The following is a 22,371-nucleotide window of genomic DNA, read 5'->3' on the forward strand; positions in this document are numbered from 1 at the left end:
TCAGCAGCTGCTATAGCGGGCTATTTTAAGCACCCTCAGGAGAGGTAATGCTCTGGACACCGAGGTCTTTTTTAACCGTCTTCACCTGCCTGCTCCTTCAACACATGTTTTGCTCACAAACCTGTCATAGAGGGACCAAGAGAGGCATGTCCAAGCCAGCATGCCCTGACCATAATGATCGCTCTCCAGTGGCATCGGCCTCTTTCAGCCCCAGTTGAATGAAGCAGTCAACAGGCCAAAGCCATAGGGAGTAACTGTCTAAAGTAGGTCAGACTTGTTCATGGATGCAGCTGAAAGTGGGCCAAATAGAAAGGTTAGTAAAGGTTGCTGTAAAGTAGCACTGTTTGGTGTGGTTTAAGGTAGTCATACATACATATATATTCACCTTTAATTATAGTAATTCAACTTTTGAGGCACCTTTTCTTCATCTGATGTATTTAGTTGTTACTATATTTTCAGGCTTCTTACTGTTATATACCCTAGGTATGTGTTTACAGCCAGCTTTTGCCTTCATAATCCTGAAATTGTTACAAGAACAGACAGCTTTATCACACAGAGTGACAGTAACCATGCTTATTTATTACAGAGTCATGTCAGTGTCAAGTTTAGAGCTGCTTTGTTTAATTTATGCAACCTAAATGTTGTGTATTTTCTTAATAAATAGCAGGGGCAATTGATCACTTATAAAAATAACATCTATTTAATTTTATTTTGGTCAAAGATCAAACTCATCATTGCTACTATTAAAGGAATAAATCATTTTTAATTGGTTGATTCATTTATTTCTTGCTGCTTGTGTAGGTCCAGGTAGCATTAATTTAATCAATTATACCAATTTACCAGGAATTATTGTTATTTACAGCTTGAGAGGTGATATAATAAAAAATAATTGCAGTTTGTGTCATCCCACTTGTTTTCATTATAATTTAATTCATAGAGGAAGTGTTTTAGTGTCTTGTGTGTGCGTTTCACAACTGAAAGTCATTCCTGCCATCCAGGCTACAACACTGACACCAACTGGTCAATACATCCAGATAAACAGTAAATAAATAGTATGGTATTAAAACTTGGTGTTCATTGATTCATTTGGCCAATAGTTTTCCTACAAATGTTTTTTTTTGTCTATGAAATTGCCTAAAATAGAAAAATGTCCTCATCAGAATGTCCTGAAGGTCAAGGTGATGCCACCAAGTTACTTGTTTTGTCCCAGCAATACTCATCATTTGTCATCACACAAGACAAAGAAAAGCAGAAATCTTAAAAAAAAAAAAACAAAAAAACTTAATGTTTGGCTTTTTAATCTGTGTGTCCATTCTGGTGGCACATCCAGTACTATTTACGCAGACATTAGTGTTCACTGCCCGTTGCTCCGTTTGTTGTTCGCTCAACAAAGTACCCATCGCCCATCTGTGCTTCTTTCGCAATCATCACACATTTACACTCAAAGCAGTCTGACAGGTCCGTGATACGCACCATGCTGAGGCAACAGATTTAGTCCTGTCTGTGCGGCATGCTAATGCTTTAGCTGACAGCTCTGACTGGCCATCAAGGCTCAGCTAATTTGTCAGAGATGTTTCTTTCTTTGTAAACACTGGCGCTCGTCGCTGTGACACCAGCTGACGGGATGTTTTCTACCACCTGCGTGTGCCAATAGTGGTTCCTGCTGGGGGTGATGATGTTAGCAGATATAGAAGGTAGTGTGCTATAAATTGGGCGACAGTAGCACATCTTGTGTTAACCAAACACCAACAAAAGTTTTGCTTCTTATTTTGACTTTTGAAGCAGTATTGCTTTGCTTGGTCTTGGTACATAGTGCAACATTGAAGCTGAGGAGGATTCAGGTTCAAAATAAATTCATTTTGGAAAACAATGTTCTCAGAAATGTGTGTTATCAGTGTTCATTTATAGAAATATTTAGATGGTTTAATTAGAGAGAGCAATTTATTTTTTGAATGGCAGCATATATTTGGAGCATCACAACTTAACAGTGAACATCATCTTTTTCACGTATGGTACATTTTTGCAGTGATCTAATGCAGTGCTTTTACAATGTGTCTTTTTTTTAAATGTAACACTGTTATTTGGAGTAAAAAAAGTAAAATATGTTGTTTTTTTTAACAATATTCACACTTTATGTTCATTTGTAAACAGAGTGTGTTTTGCATTTACATACTGGAAGTGCTTAAAGACCACCAGCTGTGAAAATCAGTTTATTTATTTTTTTTACCTTGGTAACGTGTCCATGTGGTGTTTTTTATATGGTGCAAGACACATTATTAGCGAAATAGTCAACAGCTTTTTAGCCTTGAAACTTCAAATGTATTGATGACAGTCTCAGAAACACAGATTAAAATTTCTAGGTTTTTGTATGTAACTAACCCAAGTCCTGTTAACTTGCAGCTTGGGACTGTCTGTATCCTCATAGTGAGTGGAGAGAGGCAGGGACTTAAAAGACCAGAGGTTTTCAAATTGGGTGGTGGACCTCCCCAGGAGGACTCCAAACTGTTTCAAAGGAGGCTTAGTGAATGGAAGTGTAAAAAATATTAGTTATCAAAAGATTACTTGGTTAAAGAGCAGTTTTTAGAGAAGCCTTTACTGTTTTTCTTCGATTTCCCAGAGTCAGAAATTAATAAATGCCTTAGGACAAACTGTTTTTTTTTGTCTTATAGTGTAAAGTTATGTCGAACTTAAATATTACGCTATCTCAGCTCAGTTGTTCAGTGGTCTATGGGATTGAATACAGTAATCACAATCTAATAGGCATCCAAGAATTCAAACAAACTAACGAATGAATGGAAGACCATCTTTTCTCTAAGCTTCATCTAATTGGATGCCCTTAGTCTCAGACTTTGAAAAGAACTTCTAGAGACAAATAAAAAAAATGTGATTTCTTTAAGCAAATTCTCGGTATTTAAATCAACAAATTGTACACTGGAAAACCAACTGACACAGGACATCTCCACCTGACTATTTTGGGGCTGAAATATACACCTAGACTTTGTTATGCAATGGGCAGTTAAAATAGCCAAACAACTTGGCAGGACACAGTAGTGGTCCTACTGACAGAACAGCTGGAGGGATGCGCAGATCGGATACACTGAAAGAGCCCAGGGAGCCAACGCTGACATCATGGCATCTATCTGTCAGATTGAAATGCAATCGCTGGAATTTCCTAGTCAATAAAATTGCACAGTCATACAAAACAAATTGCAGTAAGACTGGTTCCACTTTTGATTTATAGTTGTAATCTTATGTTACCTGACACACACACACACACACACACACACACACACACACACACACACACACACACACACACACACACACACACACACACACACACACACACACACACACACACACACACACACACACAGTGATCCTAAATCAGTTCCACTTAGCAAGGTGTGTAGTTTTAAAAATGAAAAACATGGAAGACAGATACAAGAACAATGAACAATAATATCAGTATCAGCTGAGGTAACAAACTAGTTCAAGGTTCAAAGGAGAAATTGTTGTAATCATTGTGTTAATGTCATGTGGTGGTATGAACACTGTATCCTCTCTGTCTCCCTATGATCCAGGTTCATGTGAAGTTTCTGCCTCAAAGAAGCATCGCAGCAGAGGCCTTTTCCACAGCCTCTTCTGCTGTCTGTGTCACAAAGAATCCGAGCCCCCTTCAGTAAAACACAACGCCCCGCTCTTGGTAGAAGAAAATGGGACTCTGTCAAAAGTAAGTCTGTCTCTCAGCGTCCCCCGCTCACTCTTCCGTGAGATATCGTCTTTCTCCCACCTCCCTCTTTGTCGTCTTTTGAGCAGCATGTGGTCAGCATGATTGACGCTCGTTTGATGCAGGAAACACATGTTTGCTTGGCTCAGAGCTTTTCATGTTTACAAGAGCGTCTCTCCTGAGCTATTATGTATGGCAAGGTGAAAAGTACTCCATGTTCGTGCATCAGTCATGGAGTTATACGGAGCGAAGAAACGTTGCAAAAGTGTGTGTCTGACCTGAAGATCACTGCTTTGCAAAACCTAAGAACAGCTACTACAGAGGCACCACTGAGCAGGACACATGACAGGGCAGTCCCTTTGACTTACTGGAGATACATATAGTATAGTACCTGGTATCAGGAGTGATTGTAAGAGCATGTGCTGTCAGCGGACCTTTCCTGCATTCATGGGGGTTTGAATGCACAAACAGAATGACAGATTATTCAATGGTTTCTAAATGAATCAATAGAGGCTTTGTACAAAGGACATTTGCTGTGCATGATGGATGTTCGATACAAAACATGTAAGTGTTACTGCTTGATTCAGTGACAAGCCACTACTACTTTACATACAAATTTTTGAACAATTGACAATACCCCCTATGGTTAAAGTGAGTGTATTCTTGGAAATCAAGATGGCTTTTGGCAGTTGAGGTCTGAAGATCAAGTGGGCAAGACGTTCTCAGGTGTCAGTTTCAGATTTATGCCTTAGTTCAGCCTTTTATAGAGATTTGATATTCCAGAAGTTATTTGTCACGTCTTTCCAAGCCCCCAAAATAAATTGCTTGGTCTTTGGCAAAGGGAGGGTCGAGTCAAGTGCTAGTCTCAGTTTTGGTTGTGACAACCTGTCATGTCAGGAGCACGCTGCTCCTGTTGCTGTTACTCTCTTGGGCGGGCCATGGTCTCAGTGACTCCCCCCACCAGCTCTGTGAATACCCACTCTGAATGGACCTGACAGTTACCTGCCTGTCATTTGGATTTGTACTCAGCACGAACCAATGCATGGAGTAACTACTTGGAGCAAACTTAGTCCAGATTGAGAAACAATTTCCTCATGTATTTGGAAAACTCTGAGCAAAGCAAAGGAGAAGGGGGTTCATCTCCTGAAGCCTTGCTTACTGAACAGTGCCAGGCCTCTAAATTAACAGAAGCTGCAGATTTAACCATCCCTTTGAAGGAAAGTGCTAATCAAGGCATGAAGGTCTTTGTGGAATACCCCGAGCAGACCGTCAGCAGAGACATGGACCCTTCTGTCCTTTGTCTGGAACACTGCAACATCAACACAGATGAGATTGAATCCTGCACGTATTGCCATGGACATGCTGAGATCTTTGAGCAACATTCAGCAAGCAACGGATTTTTTGAGTCCGACCAAACCCTCGATAAGTGTGAGACTTCAGGGTTAAGCCAATCATTTGACAAATGTGCTCAACACTGTGAGTGTTTTAAACCTTGCAAGTCCTCTGAGCACTGTGCTAATCATAGCTTAGCTTCCAAATGTAGTCCTTGCTGTGAACAGTGTGCAGAACACCTCCAATTATTTCAACAATGTAAGCCCACTGATCAGCAGTTGGAGTCTTCTGACTTTGAGCCAGATGAATTGGAAGTCAACTGTGACAATTTTGGTCAGTATGAAATGTCTGATTTGGGGCCTGAATGCACAGAACACCTTGAGTTGCTACAACAATACGAGCTGTCACATCAGCAGTGTGAGTCCTTTGACTCTGAGCCAGACATATCAACAGAGGACTCTGAGCAATGTGAAATGTCTATCATCTCTGACTCAGGGGACTCATTGGACTGTGGTGCTGAATTTTGTGAGTATGACGAAAATCAAAATCAAACTGAATGCGCAAATGATGATGATGATGATGATGATGATGATGATGATGATGAGAGCTATGAAGGTGAACAAATTGACTTGGAGCCTAGTGATGAAGAGTCCTCTAGATCAGTAGAAGACAGTGAAGACAGCCCCTGTGTAGGGGATTTCTGTGAGACCCATGTGTACAGTAAAGAAAACTCACAGCAAGCTAGTACATCAGACATGTCTGCAGATCCCAGGGAGCTATGTGGAAATGATAACTCTGAAACAAGCCAGGAGTACGAACCCACTCATCAGTCAGGGCGCAACTATGAGAACAGCTTCTGCTCCGAGGAAGACGGTTCCTCAGATTGCTCTTCTGTGGAAACCAAATCCTTCAAGACTTGTCCAGATGGCAGTATTCCTTCTGATCCCTGCTCCGATTCATCTGGAGAATCTGAAAAAGGAGCTCAGGAAGATTCAAGTGATGAACAGACGCAGTGGGAGTCTTTTGAGGAAGATGAAGAAATACAGCAAAGTAACATTAACAAAAGTAATGAGGACGAACAGAAAACACCTTCTGTTGATATTGTTATTGAGGATTACTTTGACTTATTTGACAGAGCCGACTACCACAGACACATGTTTGCGCAAAAACGGCATTACGTCTCCTGCTTCGACGGGGGAGATATCCATGACCACCTGTATCTTGAAGAAGAGGCACAGATGCATAGAGCCAAAAATGTATACAAATGTGAAGAAGTAAATGAGGAAATAAATGTACCAGAAACCGATGTGAGTTCAGAGGACGCACACGAGGATAGCAGCGAGGAAGATGCAGGCCAGAGAGATGAGGAGTGGAACGGACAATCAGAATCAAGTTTGACAGGAGATGAAGATGAAGAAAACGAATCGGAGACCCAAGCCGGTTACACAGAGAACAGTGACAAAGCAGAAGACGATGAAGCCCCTATTGATGAAGAACCCTGTGCATTAGATGACCATGTTTCTGAAGTCTGTAATGAAGAAGATGAGGTCTGCCTGTCTGCTGGTAACGAGGAGAGTATGTTTGCACCATGTGCCAAGGAAATCTCTGTTGAAGGTGATGCTTATGAAGATGAGATTTATGATACTCAAGAGAAGTATGAATCTCTTCGTGATGTGACCTGTACAAATGACGAGACTGAATTAACTGTTACTGATGACAAAGATGAGCCTGAGCCTGAAGACGACATATTTATTGTATGCTCAGAGATGGAGCCGTATTGGTCACTTATAGATGATGAAGAAATCGAAGAGTTTTATGAGCTGGATGTTGAGGACTACTATGCCTTTCAGATTAAAAGCATTCAGTCATCTGTTCAACAAGCCTTGAATGGATTTATTATGGAAGAAAGATCATACGATGCTTCTAGAAACAAGAGAAAAGATGCTCTTGTATCTCTGGAAGAAGCACAGGCCAGCCCAGAGAAGTGCAAAACGGTCACGTATCAAATTACTGAAGTCATTGAACTGAACTGCTCTGTTGTGGAAAAAACAGCCAATGAGGACTGTGTGTTGAATGAAAGTTCAAGACAACTAAAACCCCCTTCAGATATTATTCACAGTGTCTCAGCACATGTCAAAATTGAGGCAGGGGATGTGCCGGTTAAAAGGACTGAGGATAACAAGGCCTCCGAACAAAGCAGGGATTCAGAAGAGGAGAGTGACGATGAATCCTGTGAGCCTTGTGAATGCGAGTACTGCATTCCACCAACAGAGCAGGTATTATACGCCTTTGCACCCTCAGAGTGAAGCACTTCTTCAGAACTGTAGGCAAAACTTAAAACAGTCCTTTTCGAGGCAAATGTTCTTGGTCTATTTTTACATCGGTTAGACTGTACCGCCAGTCGTGGCAGTGAATAAGTTACAGATCTCCACTTGGCATATTGTGTGGCATCTGTGTCAAATTCCTGTTCTGTCATTATGCTCACGTGGCAGTTCACTCTACACGGACAAACAGATGCTTCAGTGTTACAGGCCGCCTGTTTGTTCATACCAGCTTGTTTTTAGAAGCAGAATCACATTAATGAACCACGATCACTGACCACTTGCTGAAGGACGGGACACCTTAGAGTGTTATTTACATGTTCCATCAACGTGGTAGCAGCTGTAGCATCCAAAGTTTCCTGTAACCCCTCACCGAAACACAACACAATTTAATCTCTTAACTGACAAGAAACACACACAACAAGCTGAATGACTTCCACAACATACTGAGGTGATCATTTTTGTTTAAAGTAACTCTTATCTTGCTTATATTGCTGCTGCTCATGCTATAAAAGGTTAAAAGAGCATTTTAATTGGTAGCAACCTTTGCGATAGTTGTGCTTTAGGTCTTGACTGTGTGTTTTTGTCTCCAGGTTCCAGCACAGCCGCTACTCCCACAGATGAAATCGAATGATGCAGGGAAGATCTGTGTGGTCATTGATTTGGATGAAACACTAGTGCATAGTTCATTTAAGGTAAGTTGGCCTGTGTGTGACAGCATTAAAACCATCAGTCTAATGTTGTGTAAGTCTGCCTCGTGCTGCTAAAACAGATCTGAACTGTCGTGCCATGGACACGGGACCTCTCAGGGCGCCCTGTGGTGTCTGGCACCAGGACACTGGCAGCGGTCCTGTGGGGTGGGGGGGGCATCCTGTGGATACTTAATCGAGTTGGGGTCTGGGGATTTGGAAGGCCGGGTCAACACTTTGGTCTCTTTATCATGTTCCTTCCACCATTCCTGAGTAGATTTTTCAGTGTGGTGATGTGTCAGTTTGTGTCAGTTTGATAGTACAGGTGAATATACCGTATACATATTTTTAGTCAACTCATTGTGGAAGGGTCTGGCCAGTATGGGCTGGTGGGTAGAGTCATGCAGTGTTGTCGACCATAACTAAGTTTAAAGGTTTGTAAAATAAAAGAAAAAGAGTTTAACAATTTAATCTACAACAAAAAAATTATATAAAAATATTCCTTCCCCAATATCCCCTGTAAAACTAGGATCCAAATAGGTAGCATAAATACCTGTGTGGTTGCTAAGTAATCAGGGATGGCTCCAGAAAAACAACAAGCAAAATAACATATAATCCACCATAAAACAGCATATTTCCATTTTTAGGCTATGGTTTTTGTATAGACAAGACAGAGGCAGGCTCCCAGATAACTTTGCTGGCTGTGCAGGTGACCCATAAACAGGAGAAGCGGTCATAGGTTCGAATCCAGCTCATGGCCATTTACTGCATGTTATTCCCCCACTCTTCTACCCTCGTTTCCCGTCTCTCTCTCCACTGTCCTATATAAATAAGGGCAAAACAGCCAAAAAGTAACTTAAAAAAACAAACCAAAAAAAAACAACCGAGGCTCTGATAAGTCAATTTTGTAACCTGGAATCCACCAGGCTTGCTACTTCCCTTCCTTTCCAGTGCTTAAGCTAAGCTTGCTGAGTGCTCACTGTAGTTGTTACTCTTTCATGATTTTTTTCCCTAGAAATGAGAACAACTAGTCTGAGTCTAAATTTTTAGTGTTGCAGTGTCCTTAGAAATTTGTCTTCAGGCCCTAGAGTATAATGTAGCTGGGCAGTTGTCAATCAATAGCAGTTGTTCATTAGTAGCTCATGTTTGTAATGCCATCAGAACAGTTGACTCTATTGTAGTCTGATGGCAGGTGGAATGCTAACATGCTAAAGCTATTTGGCTCCTCAAAGGTGTTTTAATTGCAAAACAGACAGTATTTCCTACTGGATAACTACCTACTTCAGAAAAATCCTGCAAATATTTTATTGTAGAAGACATTACACATTTTTATACTTAACTCTTAAATATAAAGTATAATAATTCTGCATTTAACCAAATTGTTATTTATTTAATGTGTTACATTTGGCGTAAATGGCTTTTTGCCTACCCTGTTTGCTGTGTTTAGAGGTCACCTTTTCAATATTCAAACATAGTCAGGGAAATATGGTAAATATAGGTACATTTGTACTGTAGGGTTTTAACGTTAATATTTAATAATCAATCATGTTGTATGGTCTTAACATTAATATTTCATTTAGTCAGGTAGATTGTTAAAATTTTCTGCAATTTTGTAGGTTTTTCACCTTAATATTATGAATTTGTTCATTAAATTCTTAACACCAGTGCTCTTTCTGTATTGTAAAGCACCATGGTTTAACTTGTTGCTTTATATGTGCTATATATGCATATGGCGATGACTTGACTTGATGTCTTGACAGCATCGTAGACACACTAATGTAAAGCTTCCCTCGCAAAGCATGTAATCTCATACCCAAGTCAAAAATAGTACAAAGTAGTCAAGAATAGCAACGGGATTTGTATCTTTTCAGAGACGCTTAACTTATTTATCGTAAAGGACTTCTAAATATTGCTTCCTGAAAATTAACTCTATATTTTATGAGTGCTCTAGTTTCATGAAGTAGAAGCTACTTGGAACCTAAAGCTTATATGAGATCTCTGGAAAGCCAATAAAATCTGATTTTCTAGGAAGAAAAGTCATTAGTTCCATGTATGCTTTATAAGAAAAAAAATGCAATTATATACACTTTTAAAAAGAATGTTGCCCCACATAATTTGCTCAACAGGGTAAATCTGTTAGTGTTAATATATTACATGTAAATATGCTTTTAGAAAATGTATTGAGTTTTACATTGTTCATACTGTTACATGGCTTCCTTTTGATGAGTTTGATACCTTTTAAGGTAGCATTCAGTGAACAAAGTAATCAATGCCAGAAGTCAAGGCTCACATCACGACAATTATGTAATGAATGCCATGTGGTGTTTAGTCCTTCTCAGGTCACAGACTGTCCTTAAGGATGTCACTGGATATTGCCATTAGCTCGGCGTAAACAGGGTCAGACTCTATGAACTTCATGTTTAAGGCAAGGTTGATAATAAAACTCATTATTACTTTGACACATATACTAAAAATAGCATTCGGTCACACAGTTTTAGAGTTGGTTTCATGTGAGTTGTGTGGCATAGGTTTTAAGCTATTTGAAACTTTAAATAGATTAGACATGGAGTGTGCATATAAGCTTCAGGGTGCACTGGCTCTGAAGTATTACTGTACATGTTGCTCTGAAATCATATCATCAACCTTCTGTCGGTTTAAGACCACCCATTTAGGACGGTTTAGGAAATAAAGACATTTTTTGTCCTTTTTTTGCTGCTTTTTGAGGCCACATAAACATGGCTGTGAAATAGAATAGAATAGAATAATACTTCATTGATCATTTACAGGAAATTGCTTTCTTATGGCAGTGTTTTAACACACCAACAACCCACAAACCTGACAGAACACTAACAGTCATCAGTATGACCAAAAAACATAAAAGTTAAAACATATGCACAGCATATAAATCACATGTTAAAATATTAATGTGAATTGAAAAGCCTGACGGCAGCTGGTAGGAAGGACTTCCTGCTGCACTCAAACCTGCATTAAGGGGGATGAGTCTGTGGCTGAAGGTGCTCTGCCTAAACACCTCCAGATTGTAACTGTAATACTGTATCTCTGCACTAAAATATAATAGACAACACCTGCCAAGAAATGTTTTAATTTCATTTAAATTTTTTAAAATAGATCCTAATGAACAGAAAAAAACTTTGAAAAGTGATTCAAGTTTGTACAATTTGTTGGACTAATTAGGCTAGATATACTTATGTGTGTGTGTGTGTGTGTGTGTGTGTGTGTGTGTGTGTGTGTGTGTGTGTGTGTATGTATATGTGTATATATATATATTTTTTTTTTAATATATATATATATGTGTGTGTGTGTGTATATATATATATATATATATATATATATATATATATATATATATATGTATGTATGTACACTACCATTCAAAGGATTGGGGTCACTTAGAAATGTCCTTAGTTTTGAAAGAAAAGCTTTTTTTTTTTTTCAGTGAAGATAACATTAAATGAATCAGAAATACAGTCTGGACATTGTTAATGTGTTAAATTACTATTCTAGCTGGAAATGGCTGATTTTTTTTAAATTTTTTTTATGGAATATCTACATAGAGGTACAGAGGCCCATTTCCAGCAACCGTCACTCCTGTGTTCTAATGCTACATTGTGTTAGCTAATGGTGCTGAAAGGCTAATTGATGATTAGAAAACCCTTGTGCAATTATGTTAGCACATGAATAAACATGTGAGTTTTCATGGAAAACAAGAAATTGTCTGAATGACCCCAAACTTTTGAATGGTAGTGTAAATAACATTTGGTATGTCTCGTAAATCTAATACATTCTAATGCAACAACTCTGACATAAATATTTTAGCATTTCTGATTCCTAGTATTTTGTCCACACCGTTATCACACATGAGTGGAGCAAAATATTAGAAACACTTTTAAATGTAAAACTGTCCAGTAATAAAGATGAAGTAGAGTTATCGTCTTTCATTGACAAAAACTGAAAGTGAAGAAGCTTTATTAAAGTAGAATTTATGACAGAGCTGCTGAATTGGTTTGCATTAGATTTCACCGGTGTACATATTACAGTGGTTGATGGGTATATGTTGGCAATTTTGATGAGCTTAGTCATTTTTCTGTGGTAAATATTTTTATTTTTAAAAGTGGAAAATAACTTCTGAATTGAACATTTCAAATCCTTGGATTGTCGAACCAGGGCTATCTATAAAGTTGCGTGGAGGCGGACAAAGGAGTTCTATAACATAGGCGAGAGGAAAACAAAACGGCTGGTGCAGACATTTAATGTCTCACAAGGCAAAAAACTGCAGTGATCCTGGTTTTGAATTACATTCGATGGTTAGATTGAGTTCAAGCCACTTCTTTACAGTAGGAGTAAGAACAGAAAGAACAAAAATTGTTTCACTAATTGAAATGTTATTCAAATCCAGTCAAACTCATATCAGACAGTTGGTGTGGAACATGTCACGAACCAACATGCGACCTAAAATACACGTGCATCATTTATGAGGGTATACTTAAACTTTCTGTTTGCAAGTCATGTGATTCTGTCTTACTTACATGACCTCATATCTCAATGTAGGCCATGGTGCGACGCCTTACATAGAACATGCTCTCAAATACTAACATTCGAGAAGCATATTCAAGTGTGAGAACCACTGAAGTAAATCAGATATTTTATGGGCCCTGTCACTCTCTGTAGCACCTATATTTCAGTGATTGAAGGGTCAGGAGTGAAATTAAGCTGTGGTGGCGTCTACACGTCTTTCTTGACACATCTTCACTTTTGATTTATTGCCATCAACTTCATCTCTGTGACAAAGTGTTGATTTACTTTGGAGATTAAACTAAAATGATTATTTGTGTCTTTCTGTGTTTGTTTTCAACAGCCAGTGAACAATGCAGATTTTATCATTCCAGTGGAAATTGATGGAACAGTTCACCAGGTAGGCACTTGGCATGCTTAAAATAGAATTTATTACCATTTCGCTGCAGTATTAAAGCATAAACCTGTCATCATGTAAGTTACACAGTAGTTTCTACAATCCTGTAAGACCTCTTTGTAGAAGATCTGTATAAAATTGTGCGAGCAGAATTAACACAGAGCACCATTTTATCTGAATTATGTGTCACTTTGTTGTGTGAAAATGCCGGAAACCAATATCTCTGCTATGCACAATCTGATTTTGACAAGTTTATGGACCCACAAATATAGAAAAAAGACAGTAAAAGTAAAAAAAAAAAAAAAAAGTCCCACTCTCTACAGTTAGGAACACTGTGCTAGTGGCCTGACAGAGCTGTAGGCCTCTCTGTTGATGGCTCCAAACAGCAGGTGCCTATTTCAGTGGACTGACGGAATGAGAAAAGCCTGGCAGGCTTCTCAGAAATCACTGGCCATCAATCTCGCTCTCTGTGCATATTATGTCCTGCTCATTGGTGCTTATTGGGAAAGGCAGTGACTTTTCCCTGCAGGCTTTAAATGGTAACTACAGTCTGTTGTGCTTGGCCTTCCAGAAGACAGAGGAGCTTTGTTGTCCAAAGGGCCTGGGTCTGTTTCAAGTAATCCAGGATAGGCTTGTTAAAGTGGGGAAAGCCTATTCGGGACGACTTGGTTCAGAAACAAGGCTGCCAGCGTCTTAGTGGAAGTAGAAATAAAGTACTGTTGAAGTGCTTTTATGTATGTTTTAACCCTCTGAACTCCAAACGGTTTCTGGACAGTTTTTGCCTCTTCACATTTACACATTTTTACATTTTTTTTTACTGCAATAAACAGTCCTTCATTGTATGAAAACAGCACAACTGTGGCTAGAAGTAGAAAGGACTCATTAATGTCTTCAGTGCAGTATGACACAGGCACAATGACTTAATCACTGAAAAGGAGAAAAAAGAAAGGTGAATTTGTTTATTTATTTTACAAAAAAACCCCAACAAAAAACACTGCCATCACCATTTATAACTTTGCTACCACACTAGTGGATCTACACATTATAGGTATCTTGCTGGTTTTATCAGGGTCCAATTACCGAATCGTGCGAAGACCCTATTGGAACTGAAGGAATTATTATATTTTTGGGACAAAACAAAGGCATTTTTGAGGGCCTAAACATGCTCAAAAACTTTGCAGATGCATGAGAACTGTTGAAAAATGTTATAATTTTAATTGTTTCCATACTTACCTCCTCTCAGCGCTGTATAAACACAGCCTGCAGTTCAGCCAAACACTTCCTGAATTTTTCTCATGTGACTGCTGGCCACAGCTGGGTCAAACTAACAGCTCCATTGAGGATGGCAGATTATTATTATTATTATTTTTTTTTTTAACAGAATCTAGTTAGTGCAAAAATGATTTTTGACAGTTTTTAAAATGAAGAATAAAGTTGTTTTTATGAAATATGATGTTAAGCTTAGACTTGGTTCACTCCCAATTAAATTGTCTGTCTATCACACATATTAGTTCAGGAACCATTAGAAAGATGAAAATCAGATTTGTTTTGACTGTTTCTAGCTCTGAAAAATGCTGTGATTTTAGTGGATTTTGGGGTTCAGAGAGTTAATGTAAATAATAGGCTACATCTTTTTTTTAAATTTAATGTCACTAAAACAACATGCAAGTACACTACTGTTCAAAAGTTTGGGGTCACACAGACAAACTCACACTTTTATTCATGTGCTAACATAATTGCACAAGGGTTTTCTAATCATCAATTATCCTTTCAACACCATTAGCTAACACAATGTAGCATTAGAACACAGGAGTGATGGTTGCTGGAAATGTTCCTCTGTACCTCTATGTAGATATTCCATTAAAAATCAGCCCTTTCCAGCTAGAATAGTCATTTACCACATTAACAATGTCTAGACTATATTTCTGATTAATGTTTTCATCATTGAAAAAAGCTGCTTTTCTTTCAGTGACCCTAAACTTTTGAACGGTAGTGTACATACAAAAGAAGATGCATACTGTTCCTTTTCAATAATTGACATTAAATAGTGATAGAACTCTTATGTTTAGAGACTGTTATATTTTATATGCGAGTTAGCACAAACACAAATGACTTGTAATAAAGAGTGCAGGGGCTGTACGTGCAGATTTTGTCCTCAGAATTTCTAAACACATTAGATTTCAGTTTTTTATGTATTTTCCCTTGAGTTGTTTGTGTTTCTGAACCAGTTCCTAACAACAGAATGATGTGCACTCATATAGTATTTATACTGCTGTGTCCTTTGTGCCCAGGTGTATGTATTAAAGAGACCCCACGTTGACGAATTCCTCAAGAGGATGGGAGAGTTGTTTGAGTGCGTTTTGTTCACCGCAAGCTTATCCAAGGTCTGTTCTCAATGTCTGTTTTTGGTTCAAATTTTACTTCCACATTTTACTTCCAATTTGAACTTTAGTTCAAATTTTACTATCCAGGACTTATTTTTTAGTCCTGGATAGTAGGACTAAAAAAGAAAATATTATTGAAGTTGCAATATGGCAAAGTGTAATATCCTAATCAGAGCTGCATGTTTTGATAAAGATACAATATGTCACAGAATGCTGTTAATGAAGAATAGTGCTGCTACACAGATTCTTAAACTAGCAAATCATATTCTCCAGACATGAGGGACCATGTTTGTTTGGTACAAACTGCAGCAAGGTTCACATCATATTTTTTCAGTAGAAAGAAAATATAAAAATCACCACTACATATGTGTTATCTGTCAAAATATTCGCAATATTCTTTTTTTTTTTGCACATTGTTCAGCCTTACTAGATAGCATGTTGCAAAATGACACCCGCAGTTGCAAAACATTATGCTTTGAATTACTGCAAGCCCAGGCTCATCTTTGACAGTGATTTAGAGCCAGCCTTTCGCATCCAGATGTCTGTCTGGGGATTGCACAGACATTTTAACCTCTAACATTTACTTCAAACTGTGTTAACCTTAACCTTATCTTAACTTTGTGAATCATCTGGTCAGCCATTACTCATGAACTCACTCACACACTGCAGGATTTAGTCACTGCGTTTGTTTCTCTGCAGCACTTTGTAGCAACCAGTAACGTAGTAACGGCCAATAATGTAATCAGTTACTACGTTATTGGTTGGTTATTACGTTAATGGCCTAGCATTAAAAAATCTTTTTAAAAAATCCTTTGAAAATGTCGTAACTGCAGCTGATAATAATAATACATAAATAGGACAGCATTTCTTGGAGATAAAAGATTTTTTCCGCAGTTTTTGTGCAAAGTTGTCATATTGACTCATCAAAGATACGTCCCATGTAGCTGTCAGTCTTCAGTTTGAAATAATTTGTTGTACAAAATCTTTATTTCGAACATTGTTTATTTGCTTAGATGTCTAAATTCATAATTCCATGTCAGTGTCTCTGTTGGATGTTGCATTGTCAAATGAATTTACTGCATTTTTTTTCTTGGAAAACTTTTCTTTAAAACCTTTCTCAAGCATTTCTCAAGGCCTCTCAGGCCTCACTTAAAACTGTTTTTAAATAACTGGATTGGCACTATAATGGCATTTAACTCCAAAAAACTGAAGAGTATTATGGACATATTTTGAACTAAGGGGAAAACATCAACATAAAATTGACATTACCTCTCCCAGTAAATGTCTTTAACTTTGTATATTACTGAGAAGAATCCAGATTTCATCCTTCGGCTGGCCTTGCCAAATAACTGTTTTATGTGTAAACTTGGACCGCTGTTGATCCAGCAGCCTTGCAGAGCTTCATAATACTAAAGGAACAGTCATCTTCTGTGTCTAGTTCTAGGTTCTCTGCCAGTACTTCTCTTATATGTCAGAGAAGAAATGCAGTCCTATTTATTGGCAAGTTATTCTGGTTTTGGCTTTATTGCATTTAAAATGGCTGAAATTCTAACATTATTGGCAGGTATTACATTATTGGTTGCTACACAACTAATGGGTACATTTGGGATTGAATGCTGTTATTAGTTGTCGCTTCTTTATGGTAGACACAAAGTGAATGTGCTTATACTGCACATTAACATCTGATGCCGTGAAAGGTTGTAGCTCCGTGGAGGCCATAATGTTCATATTTAAAAAGCTTACTGTGAAGAATAATTCATTTAAAATCTTGTAAAGTGGCATCATTCCCAGACTAATGTACAATATGCACAAAGTTATAGTTTTACAAATGGAAAGCCAGCTCTGTGGGGACACATCAGACACACAACGAAATGCTAATAGCTGCAACTAAATGGATTCACACTGAGATTTCTTTTTGTTTTATTAGTGAGTGAGTGCTCAATAATAACCTTGTTAGGACTGAATGTTCTGTGGAATATTTAATTGCAGTTTTTCCGACTAATATTATGGTTTGATTTGCGATACAAGTCAAGCACCAGTTCCAGTAGATTTAAAGGATGGGTTGGAGCATTACCATTTCAAAAGTGTGATTGTCATGAGGGATCAACTGATTATCAGGCTAGGTTCCACATTCAGTATTCTTCAGCTTCCTTACTTTTTGAAGTGATTCCTTATCAGATAAATTAATAGAAAAATGCACAACTCTGGCCCTGAAGGAGCTGCCTCTGTCTGTCTGTAGTCACTCCGTGGTCTTTGATTCCCCCCACAGTATTATCTGATTATGCAGTCTGGTTGTACAGGATGTCTGACAGCCTTTTAACACACAAGGATAAATATTGAAAAGCTCTTGTAATTAAACACACATAAAATCTACATTTTTACTGCACACGTATCTCAGTTCCAATCACCATTTCTACATCTTCTTAATTATAGATAGTCAATGTCGGCATCAGGCTGGAAAAAAAATTATCAACCACTAGCTGTTGCACAAAGAGGCTGGCATGAATTTGTAAAACCTTTGACACGACCATTAAAAGCCTGGGTTACACGTCCTGCATCACATGTATACCAATTAGCAACCTTTTTCATTCGCTAATTGCATTGTTTCAAATCACAATTTTGATTTAAAATTGATTCATTGTTCAGCCCTAGGCAATTAGCGGTTGCACACTTAATTGAAAATACATCATTTAAAAGAAAATGAAATTGTCTAATTGTCTATCTGATAAAGAAATGTGTTTGTTTACCAGCTCCCTGGCCTCCTGTCATTTTGCAAAAGTGGCTCTCAGGCAAATGAAGTTGAGCATCTGTGCCCTACAGCGCACACCACCACCTATTATCTGCTGTTTAATTCAGTAGTCTGTGCTTGTCTTGCTGTTGTTGACTGGAAAATAATTTAATGAACATACCCAAACATAACTGTTGTACAGCTGTAGAACTGTAGACAAACATGAACTATCGTTCAAAAGTTTGGGGTCACTTAGATATGTCCTTATATTCGAAAGAAAAGCACTTTTTTTCAATGAAGTTACCATTAAATTAATCCGAAATGTATTCTAGACATGGCTAATGTGGTAAATGACTATTCTAGCTGGAAATGGCTGATTTTTAATGGAATATCTACATAGAGGTGCAGAGGAACATTTCCAGCAACCATCACTCCTGTGTTCTAATGCTACATTGTGTTAGCTAATGGTGTTGAAAGGCTAATTGATGATTAGAAAACCTTTGTGCAATTATGTTAGCACATGAATAAAAGTGTGAGTTTTCATGGAAAACATGAAATTGTGTGGGTGACCCTAAACTTTTGAATGGTAGTGGAGCTCAGCTGTGTTTAAAGCTTGTTGTATCATTGTATTTATTAATTTCTTTGCTTCTATAGTACGCAGATCCTGTCTCGGACCTGTTGGATAAGTGGGGGGCCTTCCGGAGCCGGCTCTTTCGGGAGTCATGCGTCTTCCACAAAGGGAACTACGTAAAAGACCTGAGCCGCTTAGGAAGAGACCTGAACAAGGTCATCATCATAGACAACTCCCCAGCCTCCTACGTCTTCCACCCTGACAACGCAGTATGCCATTTCTGTTTGTTTCTCTGTCATACAGCATACGTGTGATTAAGACCAACAGTAATACCTAACTTTCAGAACAATATCCACATAAAGGTTCACATCACAAAGTGCTGTAGAGTACTGAAAAGGATTTCTAACTTTACCAACTTCTGCCTTTTTAAACCTCCAGGTTCCTGTAGCGTCCTGGTTTGACGACATGTCAGACACTGAGCTCCTCGATCTCATCCCTTTCTTTGAGAGACTGAGCAAAGTGGACGACATCTACGATATTCTCAAGCAGCAGAGGACTTCAAGTTAACAGAGGCAGGATACTAGGATGGAAATAATCACCAGCGGCTATTGTCTCGGGGCCACGGAGGCCGGTGGGCCAGCGGCTCCACACTGCTTCCCACTACAAGGACCACACTGCGAAAATTTACCCGCCATTTAATCTCATATTCTTTTAGTAAGCTGGATTTAAAAAAAAGTAAAAGCAGCAGGTTAGGTGTGACTGCACTGACAGTTACCTAATCCATCCGTATTTGTCGTAATGCCAGACTTCATATGAGATTAAATGACTTCTGTAGATGTCTTTTGCAGTGCAGCTAGTGTTGTTGTCATTATGTGACAGCGGTGACCTTTGTAAGTGTGCTGTAAAGCTAGATTGTGTGAACAGTTGTTCAGTGCCTTTCTACATATGAACCGCCATCAGTCATTTTAATTCAGTACAATGTAGCATTTCTAGTAAGATTTCAAGCGTAAACACACACAGAAAAGAACAAGAATCCATTAACTTAATACAAACACGGTTGACAATCATTAACTCTGGAGATTTTAGGTGTAATCATTTCTTGAAATGCACACTTTGACATGTTCCAAACACTGTGCACTTACTGTATGCCTTTGGAAAGCTTTGAACAAAATCTACCATTTACTGTAGCATTTACATTTAGATTTAAAATGATTCAGAACACAGTAATGAACTGTCACTGAATGTAATATTTATTCTAGTTGACAACTAAATCCAATATTGCAGTAAAGTAATTATGAGTGCGTAATAATCCTTTTAGAAGTTGTTCAGCCCTGTCCAGTGATGAAAACATAACACATTATTTTAGCTTCATAATTGCTTAACAGTAATTGTTGAAAACATTAAGCTTCTAAAATCTGTTATATATATAACTCTGAAATAGCATTAAGGAACAGATTATTGGACCTTTCACACACACACAGACTTACCACTGCAGAAATGGTGAGATTATTCTTGTAAATACAGTATATCAGGATTTTAGGCAATCGTTTTGATTTGGTTTTAATGTTATTTTATCTAATGTTATTTTATCTAGTTGTATCAGCTGCCACAGTGTGCCGTGCATCAGTAATGCAGTATCGTTTAATGTGTGCAGGAGCAGGTTGTGACCTGCTACAGGATCTTAAATAAGTCGGATTTGAAAGCACACTTCGATGCCTCCCATCGGCAAACTTGAATCCGAGCTGTAAGACGTAAATGGAGTCAAGTGCACTGCCTTGTTGATCTGTAAGTCCAGTTTCATGGGGGGAAACTTGTGCCAGACATGCTTGAGTCCTGATCTACTTTGCTTCAGTCTGGAGCGAGTGTGTGTTTTTGTATGTGTGGTGTTACAGTGTGATTGCGTCAGCGTGAGTATTTCTATGGGTTTCAGATTAAACAAAATATACTTTGACAATACGTGAACAACTATAACCTGTCTTGGAATAATGATTTAACTTTTTTTTTTTTTTACTGTATGCATCAAGAGTATTAACGTTGTGACTTAAACTGGTTCAAACAAGTGAGTTTTTAAATTGCTGCTGAGACTGAAAAACAAAACAAACAAACAGAAAAGAATAATAACCAACTAGAGATATTTTTACCGTGCATCAATAAAGCATGTTTTATTGAAACAGGTCATATTTCACTACAGTACTTGATTTCACATTCCTAACGCTCAACACAACATGGCAGAGCTGGAAACAGGTCAAATGGAAAAATGGAATATGGAACAGATTTCATATGAAAACAGCTATCATTCTCCACTCATCAAACGTAATATCCACTCAACAAAGCATTTTAGTAAATCAAGCACGCCCTGATTATCAATCAAAGTGATCAAGTACATTTTTTTTAACCTATTTCTTTCCTAAATTACTTCATTTTTGGCCCAATGTATTTACATTACAAGCCCCTTGCTGCAAGACAGAACTTTCCTCATTCAAACTTGTCATCAAAACGTACAAAACAATTTCTATACAATGAACCGATCATGAAAATAGACGAACTGTGAAACTGAATGAGCTGTTGTTGAAATGATCCATTCAGCATATTGTTTGATCTGATTTAGGGGAGTTGACTGTAAGCTAACACTGGTAATACCTCATGCTGGTGTTTTTGTTTTCTAAACCCAAAGAATTCTGAGTCTCTGTCACTGCAGCCACACAAAACCATGCTCTGATATATGATGAACCGAAACTTAGTGCAAATCAAGGTATATGATGTTACGAAATGCATATGTAGTCTGTAAGTTGTGGTTCTGGAGCTCTACAAAGGACCAAATTAGCATCTGGAGCACAAAAAATGAATTTATGAGGGGAAAAACCACATGTACAATCAGTGTGTGTGGGCAGCCTGAACAAGACTAGATATCCGCAAATATAAGAGATTTTGGTTTTGATTTATGCCAGTTTGGGGCCTTAGCATCGGTCCTGTTAATTAAAATGTCTTAGATAGAACTCTTAATGTGGATTGTACTGATTCTAACTATACACTCCTCTTTACAGTATTCAAACCAGATTTTTATTGGCACAAAAACACATGAAGCTGAAGCTTTTTTTTTCCGGCCAGTTAACAGTCAAACCACTTTCACACAGGGCATTATTTACACTGAAACTGCTATTTGTGTAATGACAACGGAACAAAATCAAGTCATCGAAATATCTTCACACACTACGACACATTTTACATGAGACAATTAAAAGAACTGCATGAAAATCCATCACAACCCTGTTTAAGCCAGTTTTATAGCCTGCATGTAAATATATAAGCAATGTCAATGTTACAACTTGAAATCAATCAATTTAGTTATCAGGTGATGACAGATGAGGGATTTCACTCCGGGGTCACCTGTGAAACTTGAGCAGAGAAAAAAAAATAGATTGAAGAACAGAGAGTGAACGAAGCTGGCCTTATTCTGTCAACATGTCAGCAAACCTGAGTACTACTCAAGTCTACTACAAGAGTCTACTACATACATATTGTACACATTATTACAAATCACAGACTCTATCCAGCAAAGGATGTGCTAAAAAACTGATTAACTGAAACACCTCGAAAGACTGTAATTTCTACTCATGAACCCCTACAAGTTATGGCCTGAGCCATGTTAAGATGAGATATGAGTAGAATGAATGATTTTTTTTCCC

General features: G+C 38.1%; 2 protein-coding genes across 19 annotated transcripts in view; one reads left to right on the plus strand and one right to left on the minus strand.

Moving 5' to 3' along the window:
- The first annotated feature begins 4,575 nt into the window (after nt 1-4,575).
- LOC111578393 (probable serine/threonine-protein kinase kinX) lies at nt 4,576-20,861 on the plus strand. The gene is made up of 6 exons (XM_023285177.3): nt 4,576-7,338; nt 7,977-8,078; nt 12,949-13,005; nt 15,294-15,386; nt 18,769-18,954; nt 19,124-20,861. Exons 1-6 carry the CDS (start codon nt 4,825-4,827, stop codon nt 19,250-19,252), a joined length of 3,081 nt encoding a protein of 1,026 aa, XP_023140945.2. The 5' UTR covers nt 4,576-4,824; the 3' UTR covers nt 19,253-20,861.
- Nucleotides 20,820-22,371, minus strand: part of obsl1b (obscurin like cytoskeletal adaptor 1b) — a 41,216-nt gene continuing 39,664 nt past the window's right edge. For all 18 annotated transcript variants that reach the window (XM_055014928.1, XM_055014925.1, XM_055014927.1 and 15 more), the window contains one exon: nt 20,820-22,080. In XM_055014928.1, coding sequence (XP_054870903.1) covers nt 22,058-22,080 — 23 coding nt within the window. In that variant the 3' untranslated portion in view covers nt 20,820-22,057. The remainder of the gene's footprint in view (nt 22,081-22,371) is intronic.

The sequence above is a fragment of the Amphiprion ocellaris genome, chromosome 11 (genome assembly GCF_022539595.1).
Source record: "Amphiprion ocellaris isolate individual 3 ecotype Okinawa chromosome 11, ASM2253959v1, whole genome shotgun sequence".
In the NCBI taxonomy this organism is placed as follows: Eukaryota; Metazoa; Chordata; class Actinopteri; family Pomacentridae; genus Amphiprion; species Amphiprion ocellaris.